General features: G+C 36.5%; 1 protein-coding gene and 1 long non-coding RNA gene across 5 annotated transcripts in view; one reads left to right on the forward strand and one right to left on the reverse strand.

Annotated features, from left to right (window-relative positions):
- The window catches only part of LOC147846759 (uncharacterized), a 1,232,122-nt gene that overhangs the window by 856,447 nt on the left and 349,040 nt on the right, over positions 1-26,635 (forward strand). The window lies entirely within an intron of this gene.
- mtmr7b (myotubularin related protein 7b) lies at positions 1,740-26,597 on the reverse strand. 4 transcript variants are annotated; one of them, XM_087235877.1, is made up of 14 exons: positions 26,331-26,597; positions 25,670-25,789; positions 23,481-23,643; positions 22,353-22,510; positions 19,663-19,791; positions 19,430-19,564; positions 17,524-17,656; positions 17,314-17,423; positions 14,712-14,837; positions 12,851-12,900; positions 11,123-11,323; positions 7,485-7,619; positions 6,409-6,535; positions 1,740-3,509 (listed from the first exon to the last, which is right to left on the reverse strand). In XM_087235877.1, the coding sequence occupies exons 1-14, from the start codon at positions 26,352-26,354 to the stop codon at positions 3,183-3,185; spliced, it is 1,938 nt and encodes a 645-aa protein (XP_087092003.1). In that variant the 5' UTR covers positions 26,355-26,597; the 3' UTR covers positions 1,740-3,182.

A 26,635-nucleotide genomic window follows, 5' to 3' on the forward strand; every position in this document is an offset into this window, starting at 1 on the left:
GTGTTTAATAATATAATATAATATAATATAATATAATATAATATAATATAATATAATATAATATAATAATACAATATAATATAATATATAAAGCTAAATATATGTGTCCTAATAGTGTTTTTAGCAACGTGGCACATATATGCGAGTCAACATCTCAAAAATGTGTTTTGGTTTTGTGACCCTTTAAAATTGAATAAGGTAGCTGAATCTGGGATTTTCTATGACAGATGTCCACACTAAAGTTGGCTCATGTTAACCTTTGATTTGGCCCACCATTCTCTCTGAGAAGGGAAGAAGAATTATGGAGAGTTAGTCTGTTTTCTTTTACTGTTGTGCTACAAAAAAGCAAACTGAAATTATTCGTATTAATTGTAAAGGAATCAGATATATATAAAAACTCAGTTCTTGAATAATGGTGAGGTTTGAAAAGACAAACAAGGCGTGCATAAATCATTGAGAGGTGTGTAAACAGTACATTCAAAATCCTATAGTACTTGAGTAGGTATTGAGTGACTGGTGGCATGAAGCGCCAACCTGATTTCACCAAGTAGGACATGTTCCTGGATTAACAGGTATGTTGATCCTGGAACAACATTCAAAACAGCTAATCAGAATTGGGGGTATGTTTAATGGCTTACAGTTAGGTTAATGCACTTCTACATGATTGTTATCTAACTATTCTTGCCCTCTGATTTTAGGAATAATGTACGTTATGTTTAGGTTTATGGGTAGGTTTATGGTTTAGGTTTATGGGTAGGGAATGGATTACGTTTTTGAACAAAACTGACATTCCAGGATCAACATAGAAGTTAATCCAGCATCGCATCGTACTTGGCAAAATTATGACGTGCGGCATGAAGGGTGTAGAGGTCAAAACGATTCTTTTTTTTTTTTTTATTGTTATTAAAATGCACTTCTGAGTCATCTTACTAAGACGATCACGGTGTGACTTCATCATAGTTTTTGTACACTAGTTGAAACCCACAAAACACTCTGAAAGGCAGGCATGCATTTTTATTTATGCATGCATGAATGTATTAATAAATGTATGTATGTATACATATTTTTATTTTATAATTGTTTTATTTACAAAAAAATCTGTTTTTATTTATAACTTTATTAATGCTGCAGTAGTTGCTTAAAGAAAAATACCAAACATACATTTATAGGTAAAGTCAAACTGCTATCCTCCACAACTTCCACAAGTTTCCATCAGTTGTACCCTTCCAAATCCTTCATTCCATGAGGCCCTTCAAAGTGATCAGTTTTGAGCACTTCAATGTGACAGCCATGACTGTTTTCACTCTAAAGCGCCTTACAGGGTGATACAGTCTAGCCCTGGGCTATTTATAATATCAAACTTAACTTAATATCATGTTGGAAATGCACTGATGATATCCATTTGATGCACAATTCAGAATCTTGCTTGAAGTAGTGGGTATTTCTCACTTACTGTTTTCCAAATACTAATTCGGACATAGTACTCTGCTCACATCCTGTTGTGCACAGACTACGCAGTTGGAAAGTATGACCTTTCATCATTTGAAAATACTTGGTGTTTAATTTCAAATAATTGCAGGACCTCATTGAAGAAACCTGTCCAAGAAAAAAATTCATATTGCAGTTAAGTTTGTTGCTGCTGCACATTTCAAAGTGATCTTCATCTTGTTCTGTAGCTTAAATATACCCAGATTTATATTGCAGATCTTGAAGTGAAATGTAAAAATTGTCTCCAGAAATGTTGTATTTGTTGTTTATTGTGAGCCCAACAAATGAATACACATGTAGGATCCAGACAAATCTATCAGTGTAGTTGAAATGCTCATCACAGGGATTGATTGTCTATGGGTCAGAGTTTGTCTACAGGTACAGAAATGGGAAGTAAATGTGGTGTGGCTGCCCTACAATTCTTACTTCCATTCAGTTCTCGTTTGCACATGTACAATAAATTCTCACGATTTATATTTAAGATGGAACACGCAGGTTGGAAATCTGTTGGTCTTGATAGGCACAGTCCAAATTCCATGAAGATATGGGCTATGTTTGGAATGGAATACTAGCATACTCTATATACTGTCTAAGAAAACACTTCCCAAACAAAAAATGTCAGGGCCTAAAATGTAATGACAAATGTGACAAAAATTGCCCTGGTAATTTTTTTAAATTTTAGTAATAGTACTGCTCAAGAACGTAATGTGGTTTATTTACACATGAGCAGCTCGTTGTAACAGTGTTTTCAGTGTCTTGGAGCAGTTGGTTCACTTGTAACCTCCCATTCGATTGGAAATGCAAGTTTTTAACAAAGGAATATTGGCAGTCAAGAATGACTTTTTGTATTGCTTTGTAGGATGCAATATTTTAAGAAGCGTGAAATTTGGCAAAAGTAAAACATATTCTGACCCAGCAGGCACACAATGTCGCAAGACGTTACAATTAGGTTAGATTAAGGTCAAAATTCAATGTCTTTCCAGCATCTAAGAACAACGGTATTTTGACGTCCAGTAATGATCTCAGATCATGTTGATATTAAGTTGATTTAAGGTTGTGTTAGAAAGTGACCAAATTCCAGCATCAAGCCAACATCTCAACCCAAAATCATATTGACGTCAAATACTGACATTTATTCGTCAGGTATGGCAACCAAAATCCAATGTCTGATAGACGTCATAGTGGGAACGTCCACACAACGTCAAGCTGTTACATTACTAGAGGTTGATATTTGGTTGATTTTAGGTTGGACATTGATGTTGGATTCTGACGTCAACCCGATTTTCATTTCCAAACAAAATGAAGCGTCCCCACAAGGTTGGGGTACAACATCAGTCTGATATCATGTTGACATCCTGTGCCTGCTGGGGCATTTCCGATATATGTTTTGTGCATTTGCATAAGTAGTATGACAATATGCTGTTCCGAACATAGCTATAGACCAAATAAATAAACAAAATCATCAGTGAAATACACAGTGAAACTAAAACTTAAATACTGAGATAATGCTTTACTGGACAAAAAGGTGTTTTTCCTCAGACTGTTTTATGATATGTGTATTTGTGCTCGTACTGTATTTAAATATAAATTCACACGTTCATTTAAAATAAAATAACATTTAAAAAACAGCACAGTTCCCAGTTCGGTACCCGTTACTATGCTTTTATCCCTCATTGTTACCAGTTCTGTTCAATTCAGGCAGGTATTTTGACCACCTCTTCAGAATCGGGGTCTTTATTGTCATCTCCAGCACTGGAGGAGTGGCTGCTGAGATCAGCCACCCCTGACTCCAAATCACTGCAGGTTGAAAGGTCATCAGGGTCACCGTTCTTGGTCTGGGCTGCTAGATCTAGCGGCAGTGTGAAGGAAAGAGTGTGTTTCTCGCCTCTCGGGGTGCTGAAGTAGTCTTGAGGGCTGTCGAGTTCACCCTCATTCGGAGTGGGACGGCGAGCGCGTTCAGACAACCTGCTGATCTTCTTCCTCTCCCCTGAAGTTTTCTTCTCCTTCAGCTGGGCAAGTCTCTGTTAAGGTGAGTACGTTTGAAAGAGTTGGTCAGTTTTACATGAAAGGAACGAATTCTGATAGATTGTGTTTGAAATGGAACACTAGGATGCTGCATAGTATTTTGAACGTGTAATAAGGGAATAAATTGTGCACCTATTCTCTACATCTGGATGCGTTTTAAAGGGGTCCTATTATGCTTTAATTATAAGCTGTAATAAAAGTCTCTGAAGTTTCAGCTTTTAATACGTTACAGATCATGTTTTAAATGGCCGTTTTTTGGGCTGAAGAAAACGTTTTTTGTGTTTCTTAAATGCAAATGAGCTTCCACATCCTTTCAAAAGGAGATCACTCAAGCAACAAGCAAAACATCTGCAGACTTTAAATCTTTGTCAGTTTGACCCACTTCGTATATATTATTTAGTTTATTTTTCCAACATGTGAGCATTAAACTGACAGACTTTAGGACACCAGTTACCTGGCATTTAAATCCATCTCTTTTGTCCACTTTTATCTACTTTTTACATAATAATAATAATAATAAACTTAACTAAGATTTACACCCTTTTGGTGAACATTTTTTTACAGTTACAAATATGGAGTAAATGTTAAAGCACCAAAATATTACTTTTAAAATGTACATTAGTTGTTGGCGCCAATAGCCTAATGGTTAGTGTGTCGACACATAGCACTGAGTTGCTCGCAGTGACCCGAGTTCGATTCCCATCTCGAGGTCCTTTGCTGATCCTTCCCCTATCTCTGCTCCCCACACTCTCCTGTTTTCCTAGATCTCCACTGTCCTATCAATAAAGGTGAAAACCCCTAAAAAATAAAATAAAAAATGTATATTAGTAAACTGATGTTTAAATATTTGATTAAATTCATAAATTAATTAGCTTTTGTTTCTACTCTGATAGCCGCGAAACTAAACCAGGACTAGTAAGAGAACGTTTGCTTTTGTTTCTTTGGCCTTCAAAACTATCATCAGAGAGGGCAAAGTTTAATTCTTGCATGGTCAGTGTGCTTTAACAACACGCCCCGTAATGTTTAAGAATGCAGAGAGTCAGTCTTTTGTAGCTGTTTGAGAACACTCAACAATATGAGCATCTACACCAACAAAAGCTAACAAAGAAAGCTGTATTACAAGTTCAAAACCTTTCTCTTGGACACGGCAACAACAAACTAACACAACTCAACCAAGAATTCTTAAAATCCAGTACATTGTGATGTGTACTTTCCTAGAAGGAATCTCAGAAGTTTTCCCGTATGACAAGTCGAGGTGTCATTAAAGGGGTCGTATTGCAAAAAAAAAACATTATTTTGTGTATTTAGAGTAAAGCAATGTTTTTAAAAATACTAGATTTTCCACATGACATACATTTTGTTGCTCATCTCTGGTATTTCTTTGAGAAACATGATGCTTTTGACAAATCTCCCAGTTCTGAAAAACAGTGTGCCCTAATTGGACAGATATCAGGTGCACTATGATTGACCGAATACCTCAAATGTGAAATGGAAAGTACCCTTAATACTTTAACAAATTCAAAACTTAATCAGATCCAGAAAATGCAGATGACCAAGCTGAATGTTCCATTTTCTCAGAGCAGCTTACAGATGGGTAAGGATTTAACAAACAATGCAGTTTTTATTTTGGCCTTCTTACATTTGGCCAGTGTTTTGAAAATTCTCTCCCTGACTGATGTACACTACCTGACAAAAGTCTTGTCGTCGATCCCAGTTGTAAGAGCAAAAAATGATAACCTTACTTCTAGTTGATCATTTGGAAAAGCGGCAGAAGGTAGATTTTTCAGATGAATCATCTGCTGAACTGCATCTCAATCATCACAAATACTGCAGAAGACTTATTGGAACCTGCATGGACCCAAGATTCTCTCAGAAATCAGTAAAGATTGATGAAGGAAAATCATGGTTTAGGGTTACATTTAGTAAAGGGGATAGTGAGATCTCTGCAGAGTGGATGACAACATTGACAGTTTGAGGTATCAAGACATTTGTGCTGCCCATTACATTACAAAACCGCAAACTGAAGAGCAGGGAGCGTTGGGTTAGTTGTGCATAGGGACTGCAACAGAAAGCTGAGGAGCAGGAGGGTTGGGGGTGGAATTCCGGGAGACAGAACAAAGCAGGAGATGGGTCTGAAATACGGGAGACTCCTGGGAAAACGGGAGTGTTGGCAGATATGAACTTGTGGGGGAAAACGGAGCACCCGAGGGAAACCTACGCAAAATCAGGGAGAACAAGCAACCCCATACAGAACACAACTGACCCAGCCGAGACTCGAACCAGTGACCTTCTTGCTGTGAGGTGACATAGCTACCTACTGCAGTGCCCTGGTCATATTTTATTTAGGTAAAATAAGAGTAATCTAAAGGCCTTTGCCATTCATATAAGTCACTTCTGATACCAAACGATCCAACTAGAAGTCAAGTTATTATTTGTTATTCCTAAACCTGAAATAGGCAACAAAACTTTTGTCAGGTAGTGTAGATTTGTGGGGGCGTGTTTGAACGAGGCATTTTAGGAAAGTGTGGATTAACAAGTCTTTACATCTATAAAGTACATGTATTTGGGTTTGAAGCTTTAGTCTTTGAAAGATTACAGATCGTATCTATGCATGATAAAAAAATAATAATAATAATTCAAAGACAAATTAAAACATGAAATTGCATCATAAAGCCCCTTAAAGAAGTTCAAAAACTGTTTACTTGTACAGAGAGTGACTCCCTATGCAACTGGATTGCTTTGATTTTCTTTTTCGCATGGTCAATCAAGAACATTAAATGCACAAAAGAAACTAAACGTGTAAAAAAGCATATTAGGACCCCTTTAAGAATGGTACATATGTGATATTTATGCATGCAAGTGTATGCCTTGGCCAGCGTCCGTCTCCCGCGGTACCTCCTGGTGGGCTGTAAGCTCCTCCTCCAGCTGCTGTGACTCCTCCCTCACTGCGTTCAGACAGTCTGCTGGAGACTGCTGAGAAGACAAACTTCTCTCTGCACGGCCGTACATCCCCTTCCAAAACCTACAACATCGTTCCCAGCTCATTATCTTCTATTGCGCATTAATATCTATCAAACCCAATTTAAGCCCATAATGCATTTAGGATGGCAAATAAAGGGTTAATAATAAAATAATAATAAAAAAGCATAAACAAAGTCAAACATGCTATTACATGTCTTTTAAATGCTTTCTAAGAAAACATTTATATTCATAGACGTTTACTTAAACTTTAATGCATGAAAATAATTTATAAAACCAAAAGAACACGCAAAAAGATTCAAAATACGCAAATATGAGACACTGCATTGTAAGTGTGAGGTTGAATGGATGTATCGAGGTATGCTTTATCTTTTAATTAAGCTATTTGGTTTAAACTTGACCTTTAATTATATCTAAATCATTAAGAGGCTAAAAGACAGATCTGTTCAAATATGTCATGTAGAAGTTTCTTCACCAATGTTAGGTGTAATAAATTAGCTATGCAAGAAACATCTCATGGATCCATTTGGGACACATCCTCAGATCCTGGGATCATTGGGTGTTTTGGTTCTTTCAACATCATACACTCTCACCCAGGTGACAAAGCCGGGGTTGATCAAGTCCCAACTTGCGTCCCAGAAGCAGTCCACGGATCCGCCCTCTTAATCCACAGCCACCTTGTGGCCTTCTCTGCGGCTTCGCTTGTGGATCGAATGGTCCTTTTCTTAGCCACCCCTGTAACTCCCAAACGACTGAAGACTTTGCAAAGTGAACGCCCTGCAAAGCCTCTATATCCTACTTCTATGGGCTCATAGAAAGTTCTCCAGCCTCTCTCCCTGCACTCCTCCACTAATTCCTGGTACTTAGCATGCTTCCTCTCATTTTCTTCTAGCTAATTCCTACAGAAGCATGACCAATAAAAAAAGAGCATATGCAAAAATGTTTGAAGACGTTATAAAAGCACACGCAGGGCTATGGAGATGACGACTTACTTGAAGCAGTAGGCAGTGGTGAGAGGTCTGAGAACCCCCTGTGTCTGGCTGTGGTCTGTCCTGTAGAGAGGGTTGGTGTATTCAGCCCTGTTCTCCCACAGATGTGGCCACAGAGAGTGTGTTCTCTCCTGTAACCTGCACAGTGCAAAATGAATGAGTAAACAAACAAATAAAAGTATCAAAACCGAGGTAATTCAACGGCTGCTTCACCTTTTGTTTGGGAAAAAAAAAGAGCTGCATCAAAGGCTTACCGCAATCATATAAAGCAAATCTGATGTCAACCTCAGTTCTCAATTGTTGTAGGTTAGTGTTTAATATTAATATAAAGTAACTGACATTACCAAAGTTAGATGGATATTGCAAAGAATTTTGTGAATTTTTTCTGGTCAAAAGCTTCTAACCAAAATGAAAAAAGACATCTAAATAAGGGGATGAAATGCTCTGCTTTTACGAGACAACAGAATGGTTTATCGGTGTATCACTGCCAAAGTATTTCCAACATCTTTTTTACTTCTAATCAAAGACAAAAGAACTTTGTTATTTATTTGGGAAAATGACGTTCAGGACATGTTCTATAAGATCTAGCTGCAGTTCATTTAGCAGCCACCGGTGTCACTAATAACCAGGGTCTCTGAATTCTACATCAACCTTTAAAGGAGTTTGTCCTCGCTGCAGCCTGTAGAACGATTACTTACTGCATCAGCTCCAATACATAGTTGATGTTTACGCATATGCATGTGCAAGCTTTTGTTGCTAGAAACAAGAATTTTTTATATTAATAATTAAATTACCCATTACATTGTCTTATGTCTACCCCTACCCCAACCCTAAACCCAATTGTCACAATTATTAAAAAGCCCCTATTATGCATTAAAAAGGGTCATATTTTGGTTTTTGGGGGTTTCCAACAACAGGATGATATGCATGCAAGGTCAAAAAACACTTTCCTTGTCTTATATTTTGCATTTAGTTTTACCCAATTATCCCAATGACTCCAATATGATTTGTCCAGTTATTCATTTGTTTCCAAACCCCTCCTTATCATGAAGCTAATCTTCGGAGATTGGGGAGCTAGTCTGTTGTGATCAGTCGATTGCGTTCAGCGCAAGACATAGAGAAATAACCCAGCACAGCTTTTTTTTTTTTTTTTAATTAAGGTAGTCAGAGTGCAGAGTATAGGTGTGAGCCCAATGCATGAGTGCATTAAAGCAATGCAGTTGAACACCAGCATATTGCTCTATTCTTTACCATAAGTAAAAACAGTGACACACATTCAGTATTAATCCACACAGCGGCAAAAGCTGAACTATTTTGAAACTTGACCGCCGCACGTGTGTAGGAACAACTGACGGTGGCCATAGCAACTACAAACGGCAGCAGACAAATGCATTTATATCTGTAAACAATGCAGCATGTGTTGCGTTTTCAATGTGGTTTTACACTCGATATAAGAATATAAAGAGTTAACCAGATACAGTACAAGCCATGTGGAGTGGTTACAAGTAACAAAACACAATTAAATACATAATTTGCAAGCTAGAGAAAACAAGGAGGTAACCATTTTAATCGCACTTAAGTTACTTACACTTATAAAATGGAGGAAGGAACTGGTCCATGAACTGTGTACTGTAAAGCTCCTATCAAGCTCTGATGAAGTCACATACATCAGTAGTCTTTTCTGGTCCTTCCTCTAACAAATGGCTGGCGAATCCCCCGTTGTATGCATGTGGATTGCTGAAGCACTCATCAGAAAAATGAAGGGAACACAGCACAAGGCTGGGGCTATAATGCCAAGGCAAATGGGCAGGGCTTGAGTTCCATATCGACATCACACTGGCACGGCTAAAGACTCGTTACCACAGCGATTTATTCAAACTACTATGAGTCGTCTCTTTTATAGATGAATCAATAGTTAAACATGGTGCACTTTCAGATTGAAGCCTTAGCTGGACATTTCACTTCTCTTAGAGCTGTGTTACACACTGGATGTAAGATCATTTTCAAGAACCCATAATATGGGCTCTTCAACATCTTCATTTACCCTAACCTTAAACCCACCCATTACAGTAGCCTTGGCGTTACAATGTCCACTACGTATTGAATCTGATCCAGCACATCGTCTTGCTACAGACTGCAGCAGAGGCATCTTGGCTTAAAGGTATTTAAACAATGCAATCACCCTATTTTTGCATTTTACAACACCATTGGTACTAACTGGACCCCTATTGTTGAATTTGTTCTGTCTATCTGCAGTTGATACGAGAAGCACTCGACTAGCTCATTCCAACGAGGTGTGCTATTTGCATTTAGCCTAAATAGACACTCCAAAATTATAATTTTAAACAGTTAAACTATATAGTATAAGATACACACACAGCTGCCTAAAGAAAGCCGTTTTCGCACTGTTTACAGATAGCTCATGTGCTCAGCGCACTGTATCGGTTTAGTATGCTCACCATGTTACATAACTGCCCCCTGCTGGCCATGTATTTCTTGTGTTAGACCATGTTGTGCTCTGACGCACCTTACTGCGGAAATGTGCGATTTCTCTTTAAATCACTCACACATTCTCAGTAGCCATATTTGTACTACAAAATAGAGATTCCGCACACAGAGTTCAGAAATGTTTTGTTGTTGTTCATGTCTTTTACATTGTTTGGTAAGTTTGAAATTGCATTTGTTTAATCTGTCTATTTTGTCCTGGATTTTGTATTCCCATAGTCCCTAAATACACGTAAAGCAGGGAATAAGATTACATTTGTTACCTATTTTGTGTCCCCCCATTTGAGTGTACTTATTAGTTGACTATTAGCATTGTAATTTGTTCAGGATTTCACCAGTTCTTCAATGTCGGCTCGTTGTGTATCTGTGCTTTATTAGAGGTTCACATAATGTGATTTTGTTTCCTTGTGGACTCAGTACTTGATTTTTTTTTTCTTCACAGTGGGTGCACAGAGTTTCCATCATTTTAGGTAGTTCTTCACACTAATAAACATCCAAGTGTTTTTGTTGTTGATTAAGTCAGATTTTACTTCATGTAATGTTTCTAAAAACAGATACAAGTTTAGTATGGGAGTTTAAGCCAAACTTTGTAACTGCAGCCCCAGTTCATGATCGCTTCTGTTGGCACCATCATCCAAAAGGTGACAGCGATCATACCTGGGACATTTTGAAGCTTCACTTTTTTTTACAGCGTAGGCAAATGGTGGTTTATGTTTCAATCTATGACCCATATTCATGAATGTTGCATAGCTGTAGTAGCATCTAAATGGATTTAGCCATTTTAAGGGGAGTATGGGCGACACAGTGGCTCAGTGGTTAGCACTGTAGCCTCACAGCAAGAAGGTCGCTGGTTAAAACATATGTTGAAAAGTTGGCAGTTCATTCTGATGTGGTGACCCCTAATGAAGGAAAATGAATAAGGGCAGTATGCCAATAATGGGTGCTGGTCATCTATAAAACCAATAGTACCTATATAACTATCCCAATTGCATGATTAAAAGTAGTTATATTAAAACAAAAGTAGATGGTTCAAACTTCTGTCAAGCTGTATCCTACAGTTAGCCTACATGATCTGACATGCTGAGCTGCAGGTGCTCATGCAGCTGCTTCAAGCAAAATGCTGTTGTTTTTCTTACTTCAAGTCTCTCCGTTCTTTCTGGCAGTTGCCAATAAAGTTCCCGTACTGGCAGGAGTAGATGAGCATGTGCAGCTGTATTAGGAATCGCTCGTTGAACTCAAACGCACAGGGGAACTGCTGCATCAACTGCCACACACACTCCAGAAATTGGTCCATGACTGGAGAAACCTCTTTAGGGTCGCCGTCAAGATGAGCATATCTGTAGGTAGAAGATTTTAATAAAGCTCATATATTAATATGAATAAGTTCATGTTCATTTTTTTAAAACGCATGTTTAAAAAAACTAATTGCTGACCAATAAAAAGCTATCCATATATACAAAGCAGAGAGGACTAAACATGAATTAAAAAATACTAATAGAGATATATACAAAGTATTCTGAAACTAGAGTGACGACATGACAAGATAATTATTACTAAGCGAGATCAAACAAGTGGACTTGAAAATGGATACGAAAGGGGGCACTCTAATCTCTAGAGGCTGATTGTTCCACAATAATAGTAATCAGAAATATTTTAATCATACATTCAAATTATAAATAGACACTCTAATGATAACTCTTATTTAATTCCAAAAGTGGCTTTTCTCAAATTCCTTTCACTTAAAGAGGACCTGTCATGCAAAAATCACCTTTTAAGGGGTTTAAACACAGAGTTTAAGTTTAACATTGTGTGTTTGTTGTTGTTTGTGGCAACATTGTGTGAATATAGGCAGCCACTAAAGATAAAATTTTGTCGATTTTTATAATCGCACTTTTTAAAAACCGTCTGCAGAAATGCTTTGACATTGTCCTTTTGTACATTTCATTGGAGGGGCAAGCTCCTGCCCTCTAGTGACAAGCTCTCCCTTATTGGCATAAACAGCCCTGAGTGAGAAGCAGCCATCCGAGATTTCACATTTCGAGTTTTCACACTATACCTGCCAACTAAGGCATTAAAAATGTGTTTTAGGATGCACAGATAGACTATCCATAGACTACTTTCCTCCGAGACACTTCTTTTGACATTTTCAGATTTTCACACAGATAACGTTGGTCCTGTGTTAAATCTGATGCTATGGTGATGTATAGTTCTTCCTAAAAAGAGGGCTGGGAGCACAATCTCACTTGAATTTAAAGCGACAGTCACCAAAACTAAACAATTTGGATCAAAGGCTAAAAGGGTCAGTTTTAAAGACTTCTAAAACTTATTTAAGGGGTATTTTGAGCTGAAACTTCACATGAACAAATCTTTAGAGACTTTTTACATTTTGCAATAAGGGGCATGAAAGGTCTCCTTTAAATATACTGTACCACCTTGGTGTTTCATAGGAACTAGTGTCATAACTGACATTAAACCAAGACAAGTTTGAGCTGTGAAGCCTGACTACCCGTTGTTGCAATAAACAGTATATTGGACCTAAACATTCTTAAAAATGTCTCCTTTAGTGTTACATGTACAAAACTGAACATTTTAAGTTAAACTGACCCCTGTGCACATAGTGTTGTGGCTCACCTAAAGTTTACAGACGGACAGTCTAAGTGTGCATAGTGCATAACTGATGGTTTAGTCACAGTGACTGCTATGACACAAGGAATGAGGCCTTTCTGGTTTTACAAATTATTCATGCACAACTAACACAGAAGAGGAGATTCACAGAATGTTCTACAATTCAATTAAGGATTAGAAATCTACTGTGAATAGTGCGTGAGGCCATAAATGTGCAAATCAAAATGAGAAACACAAACCTGTGAGAAAACTTGTGTCCAAACGACACCCAGTCCTTCTCAATCAGAACCTACAAGAAAGGAGACTTGTGTTCAAATACTGATGAAAAACATTTTACAAATTGCACTAAAATCAGGTAAATAAGGGGTAAAACATTTTAAAATTGTCCACTTTTGCCCACTTCCAGAGGCTGTCAAAAGCATTTGATAAGATTTAATTTGCTTTTATGTCTTTGAATTTGATCAAACAGCCACAAAAGACAAACTAATGATTAAACATCTTATGATTATGGGATAAGTGTTGTGATGGAGTACACAAAAAACAAGGTATTCATACCTAGCACTGACAAAACATTGTAGTGTGCATCCACATACATGTAAAGTCACTCTTATACCGCATATTAGGGCTGCTCGATCATGGAAAAAGCATAATCACAATTAATTTAGTCAGTATTGTAACCCCGATTATTTTAAACGATTATGAGTAGGCCAGAGAGCAACAACTTTGAAGGATTTATTTAAGCATAGTCGGCAGCAGGAACATAGCCCTGCTGGAAATAGGCTGGTATATTACCCAATATTAGTTTTATCTCGATTATTGTGTTTCATAATCGCTAAAAGGACAAAATTGAACTTAAAGAACAACATGAAAACAAAATTAACCATATTAATTTTGATAGCTCACACTGCTAGTTTTGTTGTGAACAATAAATCTGTGCATGTCATAAGGAAAAAAAACAATGTTCCTGTTTGTTTTTAGTTAAATTCTCAGATTACGTCTGTCTGAGGTATTGGGCGTGGCTAACATACTTAACCACGCCCCTCCAACTGTTAGTTTTGACAGTGCTATGACAACAAACAGAAATGGTGAGGAGGAGGTGTCTGTTCTGCTGTGTTGTTCACACTAGATGTGGTATGTGCAGATCAAAAAATCATCACCAAATCTGCTTTATTTGCGCATCAAATTCACTTCACAATAGATGCAGATTTGCGTAGTGGGCAGGGCTTCTTTCTGCCCGGTGACTCTAGCTTCATTGCTAAATGGCTAACATGGATTTTATTGAGAGAATAACTATGTTTATTTGCTTTATGGAGGCTGAAAAACAGTGTTGACTCGTTTGGAGTCCACTAGATCCTTTCAGAGGTGGACCCAGTCCTGTAAGTTCATAAACTCTTCTAGAAACTATACCTGGTTGATGAAAGCTTTCAGCAGTGCTTCCAACTGAGCTGAGCCTAGTTTGATCAACTGTTGTCCCGTGTCGGCAGGAGGATTTTTCCCCGGGACACCAACAACAGGCACTACGTCATAAGCACGCCCCTACAAGAGGAAGCTCCTGATTGGTTAACGCGGCGCGAATATCCGCTGAAGTTCAGATTTTCCAATTTGAGCAATTTGCTCCTTAAGGGCATCAATCGTACAAAACACTCAACTCGCGCCGCTTTATTCACGCGAATCACGCCATTCATGCCACCTCATTCACCCGTATTGCACTGCAGGATGTCTTTGCATTGACTTAACATGTAAATCACTCGCGCTTTACGCTTCTTCTGCATCTGGTATGAATGCAGCATTAGGTTGTAATAACTCTATCGGAACTCTTTTCCTGATCTTTCTGAATGTAATGCATACTTTACTACATCCAATCAGCTTGCAGTAGAAAAAAACAAGCCACGCCCACCGTTTTCTCATTTTCATTCTTATGTGAAAAAAAAGCAGTCGCAGCTTCCTGTTCATGCCGACTTAAAATTTTGATTAATTATCAGTAATATCCTTGATAAAATGATAATGTTGTGTAACATTGTCAAAAGTGGAACTAAATAGGGCTGCATGTTTGTTCCACACAGACATATACACTTGCATGAATCAAATATCAGTTATTACCATCAATCCCTTGATAGTCCTGTAGTAGGGATCTAGTAGTACACTAGCCACCGAACAGGCCTGAGCTGTTCTGTCCCATCCATCTGAACAATGAACGAGAACACTAACTCCATCTTCTGCCACTGCCTGCACACACACATAAACAGAAAAATACATGATTATGTCAGTTATCTGCTATTCAAACTAACAGCGGTGGCCAAAATTATTAGAATACCTGACAGATCTGAAAATATTGACCATTATATATACAGTGGGGGAAATACGGAGACCCGTAAGGAACGTAATGGTGGAGAAAAAAATGGGTGGGAGAAAAAAAAAAAGGGTGATAGGTAAAGATATTTTTGAAAGTTTTTGCGTTATCTCGCAAATTTGTTGTTCGACAAACATTTCACTTCATACATGACAACCCTCCTATTTTTGCCGGGATTGTCCTGTATTTTACCATTATATCCTATTATTAGGTATTTTTTTCTCTTATATTTTTAATCTTGAAAGCATGTTGAAATTAAAATGTCTGAATTCACGTTATTTCCATTAAAGCTGTGCGTCGATCAGTGCCCCTCTGCAACCTCTGAATCAGTGAATGCATGTATAGGCGCTGACTGACGAACGTGCTCAGTATGATAAACTGATCTCAGATCAGCTTCTGTACACGCCATTTAAAGTGACACCTCTGTTTTCAAACAAGTGAAGAGCAGCAAATGAATCTCTCATTTTGTCTTGTTAGATAAATTAGGTGTAACTTTACGAAAGCAATGATATATAACAAAAGCATGATTTAACTGTTTGAGCTCATTCAAGAGGAAATTATTTGTGTTTAAAATAAAACACGCAGGACATCCGGGCATGTTTACATATTATTAAGTGTATTTGTCTGTTTAAACACACACCCTAATTTTAAATTGTCCTGCACTTTAGCTCTTCTTTAAATGGCGTGTACAGCTGATCTGGGAGTCAGTCAGCGCATTTACATGCATTCACTGATTCAGAGGTTGCATATGAGGGGCGCTGATCAACGCACAGCTTTATTGGAAAGAATGTGAATTCAGACATTTTTATATTAATTTCAACATGCTTTTAAGATTAAAAATATGAGAGAAATATGGAAAAATACCTAATAATAGGATATAATGTAAAAAACATATTTACGTTCCCTCGCAAAACCTATTTGCAAGGGAATGCAAAAACTTTCAAAAATATGTTTAGCAATCACTTTTATTTTTTCTCCCACCCATTTTTTTTTTCCTTTCACCCATTTTTTCTCCACCATCACGTCCCTTCCAGGTCTCCGTAGGGAAAAGTATTCAACACATCATGTTTTTGTTTTTTTTCTGGGAAAATATTCTTAAGGACCTGTTGACATGGAATTAAACCCGATTTTGGTTAAAACTCAAACAATACAAACATAAAAATACAAAAAAAAATTGTAATTATGGAATAACAAAAAATAAAGTGCTGAACTACTAAAATGTATTTATTACTTTATATAAAAGGCTTTTTTGGTGATGGCGGTTTAAAGACGCCTCTCATATGGAGAATGAAGTCACATGCACTGATCAGGTGTGATTTTTTTCACAGACTTTAAGAGTGTGTAAAAATCTTGATGGTTCTGTGGGTCTCGTCCATCAAATCTGATCCCTATTTTGTATTGTCTATTGGATTCGAGTCAGCTGATTGGCTTGGCCATTCTACAGCTTGATTTTCTTTTTCTGAAAGCATTCGAGAGTTTCCTTGGATTTGTTTTGGATCATTTTGGATTTAAGTTCTCCCCCAACCTCCCGCTGGCCTGCAGGTACACACACTAATGAATGCTGCTCTCTCATTGGCTGTAGGTAATCACTGATGTTATTTTCAATCAGAACACATTACGCATGGCATGAATCAATTTTGAATCAATGACAGGTCCAGATATTTAGCATGTCAAATATTTCTCGGGTGTTGGCGTCTCATCAGCGATTCTCTCAGATTGCACCTTTGATAGTTCACAGTGTGTGATTGTCACTCACATGAACAAGCACCGGTTTGCCTGGCTGTCAGCTAGTTAAAATCTTGGCTAAAATCATGCAGTCTGAACTCTGCATTATATAAAGAAAATGTTTTAAGAATTTTGTAAAAAATCCAGGGTTCCACAAAATTCTTCCAACACAAATTGTCTGACGATTACGTTAACTTGATTGTTTTATGTTCAATCCAATAAAATGTGTTAAGTTTTATGCGTAATCATCCCAAAGAAATCTCAAGAATTGTGTTTTTAAATAGTTTCTACTATTTTAAATAGTAGTTTGAACAAGCAGCAAAAAAATATATTTTTTTTGAGTGTAGATTTTCTATACTCTGAATATTTATCATGGATTTTTAAGTCATCTCATTCATTCATTCATTCTTTCTTTCTTTCTTTCTTTCTTTCATTCATTCATTCATTCATTGATTTTCTTTTCGGCTTAGTCCCTTTATTAATCCGGGGTCGCGACAGCGGAATGAACCGCCAACTTATCCAGCAAGTTTTTACGCAGCGGATGCCCTTCCAGCCGCAACCCATCTCTGGGAAAAGTCATCTCAGGAAGGCTTTTTAAAACTCATATTTAAAATGTGAAAGTCCTGCCTTTGCGATGAAGACTCCAGCATCTAGTACAGCTTTGATGTGTTTTAGCCACCCTGAGTTTTCCAGACCCCAGAGGAAATCAGCCATGGAGGGAGCCGCCATATCACCGACTGAAACAGAGACAGGTAAGCAGCTTTTTTCATATGGACAGCAAGGGATCACCAGATGGTTGTCTGCTGATAAAGAAGTAAAGAAGATTCAATTATCTACCATCTATAAGCTTCTGTTGGCTGTTTCTCATGACATGGATGTTTTCTATGCCAATGAACTGAAGTTTTATGTTAGTGTAGTGGTCTTCATTTTCATAGCCCTTCCCTGCGGCACGATTAGCCATGGCATTCAGCTGGAGATAGTTACAAAGAGAGGTTTTTTAAGATATTACAAGATACAAATTATATTGCAGTAAAGTGTATTTTAATAGAAATAATTAACAGTTTAAGTGCAAAAAGTAAACAAGTTATTTATTTAATTTTAGGATTTATACAAAGGGGCAAACCCATCAATATGCCTGGAAATTAATTTCAATAGGCTGCTATCATTCTAAAGCAGGGGTGTCCAAACTCTGTCCTGGAGGGCCGGTGTCCTGTATATCTTAGTTCCAACCCCAATTAAACACACCTGAACCAGCTAATCAAGCTCTTTCTAGTTCTAGAAACTTCCAGGCAGGTGTGTCGAAGGAAGTTGAAGCTAAACTATGCAAGAAACAGGCCCTCCAGGACCGAGTTTGGACAACCCTGTTCATAAGAAATCTTGTAATATGTATGGCTTTTAAGCTAGAATTCTTTTATTTTGCAAGGACACATTAAATTAACCAAATGGGGGTTTACATTAATAAATAATATGTTTTTAAAACGGCTGTTCTTTTGACCTTTCAGCTCATTAAAGAATCATAAGGGTGAAAAAACTCATCATGGTTTCCTGTTTCACTGACTGAATTCTGCATTCTCGCAAGATCTTCTCTCATCAAAAATAAAAAAAGCAAGGAAGAGGTTCATTTCACAGCTTTTGTTATTTTAAAAACTGAACCGGACATGTTTTCTCAGATTTTTGTGTGTCAAAGGTTTCATGTGTACTCTATTATTAATTATTATAATATAAATACACTTCATTAAACATGTACACATAGACATCACCTACAGTTGAAGTCAGACATATTAGCCCCCTGTTTTTTTTCCCCCCAATTTCTGTTTAACGGAGAGATTTATTACAGTTACATTACATTTACAGTATTACATTACAGTTACAGTAATTAGGCAAGTTTTTATGTAACGATGGTTTGTTCTGTAGACTATTGAAAAAAAATAGCTTAAAGGGGCTAGTAATATTAACCTTAAAATGGTGTTAAAAAAATTAAAACTGCTTTTATTCTAGCCGAAATAAAACAAATAAGACTTTCTCCAGAAGAAAAAATATTATCAGACATACTGTGAAAATTGGCTTGCTCTGTTAAACATAATTTGGGAAATATTTACAAAGGGAAAAAAAATTCAAAGGGGGCTAATAATTCTGACTGTATATGCTATAAGATTGCAGGCTAACTATGCCTGTATATAATAACTTATATTTGATTGTAACTTTAACTTAATTTAATTGTATTGCAATAATGTACACCTTTTGTAAAGTTGCTTTGAAACAATAGTTTTTGTAATACAACTTGAATTTTCATTAACTTGAATTGAATTAAACATCAAGCAATAAACAACTTTTTTTCAAAATACTGAAACCACATGCTAAGTTATTTTCAAATGTATATCTGTACAGAATTTTATTGGTAACAGTTTATAGGATTCTAGTGGATGGAAGTAAATAGTTTAACCTAATTATTTGATTTTAAAAACGGCCAATAGAATTAATGAGGTAACAATAAAGAATTTCCCTTTATGACAAAAAAATAAGTCATTTCTGACCCTATTATATACTGTTCCTGAGACTTTCACATTCATAAATTGTATTAACGTTTCTCTCTTTTTCCACTGAAATGCAGCCATGGTGAGCAGAAAACTCTAAACATTGGAGTTTAGATAGACACCACATAAACTATTTTCCAAACTTTTGACAGTCAGCCGGTGATTTTCAAACTTTCAAAAAAATTCAAGTTGTGTTTCTGATCTCTCACCTTTGGCCTTGTGTCCACCACATACATGAACTCACTGACAGGGTTTGACTTCATGATCGCTTGCAGCATCTGCTCATCGTCTGAGGATCGTGCGCTGAAGCCAGAGAGGGGCTGACTGCTCCGACAGATCGATGCCTAGAAAAACAACATCAACAATGGGGTGACTACACAGAATGCAGATGAAGATACTACAACATAATACTAAAGGTCTGAGTTTAAAGTAGAGCTCTTACACTGGTGTCTCTGTGGAAGTAGGAGAGAACAGGAAGACGCCCTCGACTCCGGAACTTGGCACTGCCCACAATCACAGCAGGAGAGGCTGACTTTGGCACAAACAGCTCTGACGGGTAGGTGTCACACAACTGCCAATCAAAATATGCTGATTAGAACTATTGTTTGACCTTCCTGTAAAATACATTCCTGTTCTTTATCAAAAATATAACAAACTACGTTTAATATTGCTGTTCACAATGCAACATAAGCTGCAGTTCTCAAAATATGGATCTTTTTTGAAAAAGGGGAATCATGTTTATTGACTCTAAAGGCACGGATATACTTCAAGCAAGATCAAAGAACAAACTGGTGTACCAGCATCATGGTGCACCAGAAAATGGCAGGGGTTTGAAACAGCTCCCTAAAAAATGTTGTGTTCAATCCCAGCAGGCACACAACATCATAAGATGTTAATATTAGCTTGGATTAGTTCATGATATCGGGTGACCAAAATTCAATGTCCAGCCAGCGTCTAAGGACAACATTATTTTGATGTCAAATAACGACATCAAATGATGTTGATAATTTAAGGTTGTGTTGGAAAGTGACCAAAATCCAACATCCTGACGTCAAATACTGACAGTTATTCATCAGGCATGGCAACCAAAATCCAACATTTGATAGACTTCATAATGGTAACACCCACATAAAGGCATGCGGTAACATCATTGTTATTGTGGTAGCATCATTGACGTTGCTATTTGGTTGTTTTTACGATGCATTGGCAAGTAACCAAAATCCGATGTTGGACACTGTCATAGGTCTGAGATTGGGTTGTGACGTCAACCCAATTTTCATTCATTCATTCATTCATTCATTCATTCATTCATTCATTCATTCATTTTCTTGTCGGCTTAGTCCCTTTATTAATGTGGGGTCGCCACAGCGGAATGAACCGCCAACTTATCCAGCAAGTTTTTACGCAGCGGATGCCCTTCCAGCTGCAACCCATCTCAGGGAAACATCCACACACTCATACACTACGGACAATTTAGCCTACCCAATTCACCTGTACCCAGGCCCATGCAGAGACTGTCAAAAGGGCATGTGCAGAATATGTGCACCCGGAGGAAACCCACGCGAACACAGGGAGAACATGCAAACTCCACACAGAAATGCCAACTGAGCCGAAGTTTGAACCTGCGAACCTTCTTGCTGTGAGGCGACAGCACTACCTACTGCGACACTGCTTCGACACAATTTTCATTTTCACCCAGAATGCAATGTTCCACTATATAGTAGGTGTTGTGGTTTAAAGGCTTTACCTTTGTTACTGAAAGTAACAATGGAGACTTAAAAATAGACGGTAAAAAGCTACTTTAAAGTAGAAACCTGATTGATATCAACTGAGAGAATAAAGAGCTACACTGTAAACCCTAATGTTGTCTTTACTTTAATAAAGTAAAGTTGACTGAACATTACTTAAAACTTAGCATTTAGGTCCTATCACTTACAAATATGAGTCAATTTAACTTTTGTACCATGAAAATGCATAAACTTATGATTTCAAGTGTAGTGAGCTTAAAATCATAATTAATCCTTTGAAAAAATAGGTCATTTTCACAAATGTAGTCTTGACTGTAAAATTCTAAACTACTTCTAACTGTTTGTATTGTGAAGTCCTAGTTGGGAAACGGTGCGTTTTAAGCTCAGCCTAAGGACTTCCTTATTGTCCAGATAACTGAATGTTTGGAAAATGTATTGGTATGCTGTCTGATTAAGATTTGACGTTTTGGATGCCTTCATTATGAAGTTTCATTCCTCAATTTTCTGCAAGCTGTTAAATCAACGCAAAAGTAGATTAACATATTTCCACGCACTCAATGTTTTTTTTTTTACTCCGAATCAGTGACCAGTTTTTTTTGTAGACTATACTTAAATTTTTCAGTTCAAAAAACTTAGTGCTCAGTTTGGTGAACCAAACAATTTAAGTATAGTCTACAAAAGCAGCAAGTTAAATAAACTTAAATATGCAAGTTTTGAGAGACTCCATTACGCTATTAAATTGTGGCAACGAGTTTACTCAATTAATTTAGTTCAGTCAACTTAAGGGAAAAAAATCATGTGACATAACGTAGCCATAGTGCAAACACATCTACATTGTGATTATTAGAGACTTAAAAATCTGTTTTTCATGTTGTCTTGGTTGTATTTTTATTGCACAGCATATCTGTATATTCATCTAGACTCCACTCATAGCAATTTGAGTACATGAGGGCCTTAAAGGTCCTGTGAAATGCTTTGAAATGTGCATTTTTTCATTTAATGTTTGGCGTAATCTCAACAGAAACAAGAAGACAGGGCGGGAATTACGTTTTTATCACAGATCTGCCAGAACATCAAATGAAAAGCAATCGAGAAGCTTATTGAAGTGTGCGGGATATGTCAGATACTATAGAGCACTTGATGGGTCCGAAAATTTGATGAGAAACTGAAGTATAAGGTGATGTAAAAAAACTAAAATCACCGACTCATTTAGGCGGAAGTGACTGTAAGTTTCATATCTTCTAAATGCAAATGATATAACTGAGCGCACAAGCTTATAGATATCCTTAAGACTAATATACTGATACTAACATTAAAAAATTTTTTAATTTAATATCATGGGAACTTTAAAGAACTTTAACAGGATGTCTGAACTCATACTGACTCTGTACTCATGATTGGCTGCTGTGACATGCCAGAGGTTGCTGGGTATTCCCATTCGATTGAATTCTGCCTTCAGGTCCATGAAGCCCCATGCCTTTTCCCTTAATTCTTTATCCAGGTTTGGGTTAAAAGAGAAGCAAAACAGCTCTCCATAGCGCTCTATGAAAAAAAAAGAAATCTTATTAATATATATGTGCAGGTCCCATAGTTAAATCTCACAACGCTGAACAAGAATAGTGCTCTGACGTTGTCCGCATTTCACAGACATTGTGCTTTTGCAATGCATGGTGATGCAACAGATAAGATTTGGCATTGTCTAAGCAAAAAAAGTCACAGTGTTAGCTTTCCTCAGAAGAGAAATGCAAATCCATGGATCATTATACATGCTTCACCAATATCATATGCAGGTAAATTTGTTACATGATTTGCAATGTTGCAAGGTAACAGCTTGTCTGAGAAATACTGTAAAAATCATATAGTGAAAGCAAATTTATTGGTTAACTATAAATAACCTTAGTATATACAACGGACATTACAATTTCATCATTTATATAAATGTTTTTTTTTTCTTAAGTAAAATTATTTAAGGTGAAAAACAGTCCAATTATACTTAAAGAGAATGACTATATTTTATTGATATGGTTTATAAAATCTTTGGTACTTAGGATAATTTTTATTACTTCATGAAATATATAGTCCAATAAACCAATACACTATTCTGTAATACCTAACCACAGCTGCCTTTTTTTAAAAACCATTTCATAAACCATTTTTAATAGTCATTACTATATTTTAGAGTTGCATAAAGTATTACACAAGTATAGTTAACATTTGGCTATCCAACATGCTTTCTGATTCTAAAAGAAGAACCCAGAAATATTCTGAATCACGTTTAACACTGATAGAAAGATGGTATTAAGTTGAATAAAAGTCAATACAATCGAGTGGCAATTCATAACTTTGATTTAGGTCTGGGGCCACGCCTCCTTAATAAAATCATATATATTCAAACAATTGAAGTCCTATGTATTTGCACAAATAAGCCACTTTTCTGACAATATGTATAATAGTTCCGGTAAAGCCAAATTCTCTGACATTTTTTAAAATGTATTTATTATTTGTATTTTACCTGGCCGTGAGAGACGAGTGAGGGAAGCCACCACATCTAAACAGTCCTTCTCTTGTGGGATCAGCAGTCTGTAAACAATGAAGTTTTTGCAGCGGATAATGACAGGACTTCCTGATGGGTTTGTTGGGAGTCTCTCCACGTTACTCACCAAACTGTGCAGAACCTTGTGGAGCAATAATCAGGAATCTTATTTAGATTTTGGAGCCATTCTTTTTTTAGATAAACAACTAGACATGCACAATGACTTTTTAGACTATCGACCATTATGAGAAACAAAATCAATAGAACATTTTTCATTTCTATAGCTTCTGAAAATCCAAAACGAGCCACATATTGATAAATAATGTTGTGATATCAGTTTTAACATTAAGTTATGATTGAATTGCTTCTTGTTACAGTTATGAAATGGTTTGATGACAAGCAGGAAATGTTCATGGGCCAGCGACATCATCACATTGAAATGGTCTATAGCCGAGTAAATATCACAATAACAAATTAAAAACTCAAATTAACTTTTTAATAATTACAAATAATTCTACCATTACTGCAATTATAGCCAACCTTACCCTAATACAAACACTACATTAAGAAGTACTTTAAATTTCATGGCTCATTATTATATTGTTGAAAACTATATTAACTATATTATCACACAGCATTAAATTAAAAGTTGCATTCGTAGCAACTAACGACATACATACATTTCGGTAAAGCACTTTATTATATCGCAAATTTCTTCTGCGTGATTCTTTTTAGATTGTGTGTTGCAAAATGTAAACTGCAAATATAACGTTGAATACGTTTCATACAAATAAATGCATTCATTACACTCACACATAGCAATTTTATTTTATTATATTATTTTTCTTTTTTTTTACAAAATGTAACTGGGTCAAAGACAAAAAGTCAATTGACGACATCAGGGTGTCTGCAGGGCCTTAAAAGTATTTAAAGTTGATAAATCGATGTAGAGAAATGTAAGGCCCTTAAAAAGTATTAAAAAGTCTTAAAGTTTTAATTATTTAATTAATTAGCTAATTTGCAAGGTATTAAATGTTGCTGTATGCTAAAGTTTGCCTGGATTAAATCTGCAAATATAGGGATGCTGTGTAATTATAAAATAAATCTATGAAATCCTGCTAAATTTGACATCATGCTGCTTTGTTTACTGCAGTTCCCAAGGCAATACCATTATTTTTGCAGCTCTATAGGTGCCAACCTGCTGAATTAGCTAGATTTAATAGATTTTTATTCAGTATATGAATAATGTTTTAGTTTTGGATTATTTTTTTACATTCATATTTAGTAAATATACTGTAAGTTAAAATCTTGCCACTGTTTCTGGTTGAAAAGTAGTTATAAAGTCTTAAAATTTATGGAAAGAGTCCTAATAAAGGTCTTAAAAGGTATTGATTTTCACTCTCTGATTCCTGTATATACTCTGGACATTTTAAATGTGATGTTATATCTTTAAACCACTAGATTTAACACATTTACACAATAAAATACATGTTAAAATTAATATTATCACTTACTCTTTCCTGCATTTTAATAAGTACCAGCCAGAACAATTATGTGGTTTATTTATTATTATTATTATCACACAAGTATCTGTCTCACAGTTACTATTATTTCATTCATATTTTGACTTCTGATTCCCACAAAACAAAATTGAAACATTAACGCAGATGTTTTACTTTCATTTAACAATGCGTTTTAATATCTAAAGTGTCTCTATATATCTTTTTATCTCCCAAAAATATTATTCCCCAGTAAACTATACTATAACCCAGCTCTGATTTGCTAAATGTGATTATAAAGCATGAAGATACTAAGATATTCTGAAATCATGATGTTCCATAAAACTGTGAAATCAATTGTAAAAAGCATCACATATACATATAAATACATATGAATTATTAAAGAGCCTACTACAGTATAAATGCTGTCAGACACTATTGTTGGGTCTTGGCAAAAGACAATTTATTGTGTTTATATTAGACTTGTAACTGAACTGTTTTATAGTAGCCAAAAGTCAGAAGACAGCAAATGCATTTTAATTGTCGTAATTTATAGAAGACATGCAGTTAATGACACATTAGTTGAGTTGTTAAATCTGTGGTTAAAACACTTGGCTTCGCTTTCGAGAGGAAGCCTAATTGTCTGCATGAAAGGGTTTCGATTCCTACCCAGGTCTCTTTGCGGGCTTCCGAGTTCTCTACAAATATAGTGTGAGTAGAGGAGAGGTATAATGTTCCCACTGTAGCCTTCCTCGGAGTCCGTCGATCAATCATACGCACATTTTCCACCTGCAATAAAAACAATACATTAATTAATACTCCAACCTTGTGGTTTGCAGTTTTACAGTGCATTTAATGACTCTGGAGGTCATACACATTGTAATTATCCCATAATAATTTTTTATTATTTTATATCTATTATTTTCCTAAAATAGCCATTTAATAATGAGGGATATACCTTAGGACCACAGCATCTGTTCTTGTCCTACTCATAACCTAAATTAATTTGTCCTTGAAAACACAGAATTGTAAAATTTCACACAAAGCCAAAATATCCTACACAATCTGCTGACTCTGATGGTGTATCAGTAGTGCTGAGGCTGAATCATTATTCAGATCTTGTTACAATGCACTGGGTGAAGGAGGATGGGGGTCTGCACTGTGGCCTATCATCTGGGTCTGTCCTATTAAGCCCTTTAATTCACACAAAATTAATTTAGGTGTCAAATGTTGCGTTTATAAACAACATATGTTAGGAAAATGAATGAGAATTTTTGCATTATTTCAAGGGTTGAAAAACATACTGGCATATAAAGAACATCAGCGGTACCTTTGGTGTTCTGATGTGCTCCATCCTAAAGACGCCCGTCCAAATGATGCGCAGAAAATTAATCCGGACCGTCCGGGGATTCGCCTTTATTTCCGGTCAAAAAAAGAGAGCGAGGGGTCGCATGCTGGTTATGACAACAGACAATGGGATGGTTGGCAGGTAGTGTAATTCAAGCCATGGTGGTTCTGGTCTCAGTGCGGAGATCCGCTGTGCGCTCAGACAGACTGGTACACGGTGGACAACACACAGAGCGCACACGCGCAATACGAACTCTACTATGGCGAAGGATTACTTCATAAATATTT

This window comes from Danio rerio, chromosome 1 (assembly GCF_052040795.2).
Source record: "Danio rerio strain M-AB ecotype USA chromosome 1, GRCz13ab, whole genome shotgun sequence".
Classification (NCBI taxonomy): domain Eukaryota; kingdom Metazoa; phylum Chordata; class Actinopteri; order Cypriniformes; family Danionidae; genus Danio; species Danio rerio.